Raw genomic sequence first — 5227 nt, 5'->3', positions numbered from 1 at the left:
CATGATACCTGATTAGTTGATGTAATAGTGACGTTAGGTTTAGGGGTGGGGTTGGGTAAGGGGGATCATTTAGATTGCATGATTCAGAAACACCCAGCAGTTTCAAAACACCCACATGGTGATAAACGCCCATTTGTCCCGAAAAAGAGAGTGAGAGAATCGTGCCAAAATTGTAAGCGCAGAGAAAAGATGGAGCTGTACATAACGGATTATTTTGGGAACTTTTTGCCCTACATACACAACAAATTATTAGGCAACAGTTTTTTTACACATACAGATTGGTTCTACACAGTGTAGTACAAGTTCTGGCAGTACAAGTTCAAATGTGCTTTGACTTTTGCTACTCCTTTTGCGGCATTCCTGTTGCAAAACTCACTTGCGCAGATTCAAGAGAGCAGAGCCGGGGGTGGGGCTTTGGTGCAAATGAAGAAATTTTATTGGTTGATGCCTGATCAATGAACAATGCCAAGAAAGAAATTTGTGTTTTATGCATATGTATCATTATTTGTAAAACACTGCAAACTATTTTCACTGAACATACTTAGCTTTTACAGGATTTTAAGACTAGATACATTTTGTCATTCAGATATTATCTGGTAGACAAATAATGCAATATCTTTCATATGTATATCCCACTGCATATCGATGTACCAGAGTTGCAACATAACTCTATTTATAACTATTCATAACTATTTTTTTGTAATAACAATATAAACTTCTTCATTGGGTTTAATTCCCAATTTGCTTGTCAGTAATGTACCTTTTTAAATTCAACATAAAAAAAAGAAAAAAAGAAAAGCTTATACAAATTGAGTGTTTGAAAATGTCTAAATTGTACATTAAAAAGCAAACCCTAAGAAATAAGCAGTTATGACCAACAATACTGTTTTGAGCAGCTAAAGTAGAACTGAATACATATATTTATTAAACATCAATAAGGCATTACATAATGAATTATATCAAAGATCACTTTGTCAAAAAAATTATAACTATCTTGTGGCCTCAAGATACTGACTCGTAACCTCAAGATACTGACTCGTAACCTCAAGATACTGACTCGTGGCCTCAAGATACTGACTCGTGGCCTCAAGATACTGACTCGTAACCTCAAGATACTGACTCGTGGCCTCAAGATACTGACTCGTGGCCTCAAGATACTGACTCGTAACCTCAAGATACTGACTCGTGGCCTCAAGATACTGACTCGTAACCTCAAGATACTGACTCGTGGCCTCAAGATACTGACTCGTAACCTCAAGATACTGACTCGTGGCCTCAAGATACTCGTGACCTCAAGACACTGACTCGTAACCTCAAGATACTGACTCTTGGCTTCAAGATACTGACTCGTGGCCTCAAGATACTGACTCGTGGGCTCAAGATACTGACTCGTGGCCTCAAGATACTGACTCGTTGCTTCAAGATACTGACTCGTGGTCTCAAGATACTGACTTGTGGCCTCAAGATACTGACTCGTGGTCTCAAGATACTCGTGGCCTCAAGATACTGACTCGTGGCCTCAAGATACTGACTTGTGGCCTCAAGATACTCCTCAAGATACTGACTCATGGCCTCAAGATACTCGTGGCCTCAAGATAAGTAAGTCGTGGCCTCAAGATAGTGAAGTGTCTGACACATGGACCCTTTGTTATTAAACTGGACCCTGTACATTCTGTGCAATATTCTCAGTTTTAATATTCAATGTAATAAAGTTTGCTGCAGTTCTGCTTCTATTTATTTACTAGTACTGTTCATCACAATCAATTCATTTGGTAATACAGTAATGTAAATCTTGTAGGCTGCATATCCATAGTCCTTTATATACACTTTTAATACAATTAAGCACACTTCTTTTTCACAAGGGCATTTTTGACTGTAGTGCGACTTTACTTTTAAAACATTTAGTCTTGTTTTATAATGTCCACTTTTTGTGTGTAAAAGTGCTACGAAGGTGAATAAGTTCTGTGCAATTCTGAAGAAGAAAAAAAAAAAGCGCAAAAATTAAAAACAAACATTTTCAGTCTAAATTTGCCGGTTCAAGGTCAGATGAATAAGCTAAAAACACTCTCTTGTTCATGGTCATTTTATTCATATGTGCAGAACATACACAAAATAAATCAGTTTAATAAACAATAACATATTTTTCCTCAAGATAAATAAAAATGACAACATTCCAGAGAACCAACCACTAAATAACATGGAGTGAGGCTGTGGACGTCTTTACGTTTTCATAGTGCCATTAATTCTGCTTCACTTCACATCAGTAAAATTATCACTCTTAACTGCTGTTAATGGGAACTATAAGCTTCTTATTTGAAGCTTATTTGTAGTTGCTATATTCCATATAGCAACTACAGAATGGGCAAAGATGTTTCATAACTAGAGCATTTATTTTTAGGCACTTCAATCAAAGGCCATGGTAGTAATCTAGCAGTAACTTTTGAGACCAAGACTATAACTGTCAAACCAGGTGCACCCTAAAAATGAAAGCAATGGCATAAAGACGTCCTTGAGGTCAAAACAAATATGGATCAAAAACCTTCACTTGAGTACAGGAATAAAAATGTGCATCACAATTCTTTTGCTGTAAATATGAACAGAGTATTAACTCAAAAAAGAAGACATTCAATAGCCACATAATTAGAATAAAGAAACATATTATCTTTAATTTAAAGTGATGGAGCAACATAGCAGGATAAAAGACATACAGAATGCAACATAAAGTCTTACAAATGGACACTAGATGGTAAACAACTAACATTGTCAATATTTCCCAACACACAGGTGAGCTTGCAAGAAAAAAACAGAGGTCAGAAAGTATAGAGAATGAAAATACTGCAAAGGGATATCAAGTCAAGAAATGACCAATAGCCCTACATACAAGTACAAAAATTCAATCAATAAATGCATTAACTGTTTGTTTTGACCATTATGGCCAATGAAACATGGCCCCATAATGTTTCATTTGGCTCATTCAGGAACCAACAGTAATGGAATGTGCAAAGAATGAAAAGAACGCCCGCCTTGAGCCAGGTTAAAATACAAAGATGATATACATTCACAGCGTGTATGACTCACAATGGTCAGGAAATTCTAGAGACCTTAAACAACTTGACGTGCATTGATTAAGATTATAACACGAAAATTAGCAGGGTCCTTTAAACATTTCATGTAAACTATTATGCTACAAAGAAATTTCATTGCACTTTTGTCTTCATAGAGAAACCAATTACATTAATTACCAAAGCAATTACTGAAGTTGAGCAAAACATTTTAAGATTAGAATGTGATCTATCATCTAACTGTCCAGTCCATCGAGGAACTCTCCTTCAATGATGTGCTCTAGGCGTTTCATGACCCGATCACTACTGGGTGGTGGGTAATCAGCGACATAATGCGGGAGGTGTGCAGAAGAGCCATTAAAAGAGCAGCACAGGGTGCTGAAGAATGGCACGAGATCCACGATAGAGCAGAGAGAACGTAGTGTCAGCAGAGGAAACTCTACTCGATCTGTGCTCGACTCACCAGCTGTTCCATTCAGCTCCTGAACACACATTCAAGATATTTACAGGCTGAGAATTGGGTCTATTTGTGAAAAAGCACCAAATTTACTGGTTATTTCACAGATACACTGAAGCATGTGTTACTGTGCCTGGAGATCTTACCCCATAGCGTCGGTTTATTCCATCCAGAATCCTAACAATGTGTGGTTTACACTCTTGTTCACCTTCCAGAAGAGTGTTTCCTGGTCCATCATAATGGTCGACATCTACTTCAGGAATGAAAGCCCAGCGATACCTGCAAACAAGCAAATAAATTCATACATAAAGTTCATTTTAACGGATCATGAACATTGAATTTTACGGTGCGGAGCAGATCAGAAGCCATATTTGTTGTTTCAGGAATTAAAGGTCACTAGAAGTAAGAGGGAACCTATTGACCTTTACTGATAGCTGTAAATGTTGGGGCAACTATGACAGTCCATTTAGATTAAAAATGTAAAAGAGCAAACACACACACACACACACACACACACACACATGTATTTCAAGTATTATATATTCTCTGAAAGAAAGCTTAGAATTTAGCACACAGTCATATAAACTTTAATGGGGATTTCTGGGGTTATTTTGGCAGTAAAATCAAGCCATTTTCACTGTATGGAATATAGTGGCCTTAAAAGATGTGAGGGTAAGTAAAATGATTACACAATTGTAATCTTTGAGTTAAGTTAAGTCTTACATACACTACCATCAAAAGTTTGGGGTTGATAGGATTTTCAAATGTTTTTAAAAATAAGCGTCTTATGCTCACCAGAGCTGCATATAAAAACAGAAGTATTGTAAAATATTATTACATTTTAAAATGTAATTTGTTCCTGTGATTCAGCAGCCATTATTCCAGTTTTCAGTGGCACTTAATCCTTCAGAAATCAAGCTTATATGGAGCTCAAGAAACATTTCACGACTTCACCCTTACATCTAATCTGAAAGCGAATAGTAAGCATATTGGCATGCTGTCCTGGGGGAGGGGTCCGGGCACGGAGCATAGCCCTAACCCAAAGAACTCCCCCTATCCCTAATTTGAGATAAAATAGATTAGAAGTGAGGAGTTGGGGTGGAGGAGGGTTACCGAAAAACTGTCGTAGGACAGGAGGTAGGAAAGCTGGATATTTGTACACTTGTTGTGCTAGTTAAGATGGTTAGCTAAACGAGATGCACCTGTGCAAAACTGAATGATTATCTGATCTTGCTCCTCCCGAACATTGTTAATAAAACCCCATTTATTACTATTATCAATATTGAAAAGTTAATATTTTTGTGGAAAACATGATGTATTTTAATCTGAACGTACTTCAGGATTATCTGATGAATAGAAACCTAGAAAGAATTGCATTTGTTTGATTTTCAAACATTTAAAAATGTATTCACTGTCATTTCGAATCAATTTAATTGATCCTTGCTGAAAAAAGTAACAATTTCTTTAAAAAAAAAAAAATAATCAACTGACCCCCAAAACATTGACCAGTAGTGTATTTTTCCAATGTGGCTATTAGACAATGTCCAACCACTGATTCTGTTCTTAAGAAGTTTAAGTAACCACAAATTATGAAAATTCTTAAAAAATGTTATCACTGCTATGGCAAGAGTAAATGGTGACAAACATTCACTGGTGTCTCACATTTGAAACAGAGGCATGTGCTCAGGAGGGAAGGACACAGCGGTGT

General features: G+C 36.8%; 1 protein-coding gene across 1 annotated transcript in view; it reads right to left on the bottom strand.

Moving 5' to 3' along the window:
* Positions 1–2067: 2067 nt before the first annotated feature.
* The window catches only part of LOC113108527 (protein dopey-2-like), a 21791-nt gene continuing 18631 nt past the window's right edge, over positions 2068–5227 (bottom strand). Inside the window, 3 exon segments of the mRNA XM_026271705.1 lie at positions 2068–3544; positions 3666–3798; positions 5182–5227. The exon segment at positions 5182–5227 is cut by the window's right edge and continues 89 nt beyond it. Coding sequence (XP_026127490.1) covers positions 3299–3544; positions 3666–3798; positions 5182–5227 — 425 coding nt within the window. The 3' untranslated portion in view covers positions 2068–3298.

Source organism: Carassius auratus, chromosome 9, assembly GCF_003368295.1.
Source record: "Carassius auratus strain Wakin chromosome 9, ASM336829v1, whole genome shotgun sequence".
NCBI classification, from domain to species: Eukaryota; Metazoa; Chordata; class Actinopteri; order Cypriniformes; family Cyprinidae; genus Carassius; species Carassius auratus.
This window is presented reverse-complemented; position numbering and strand designations above follow the sequence as displayed.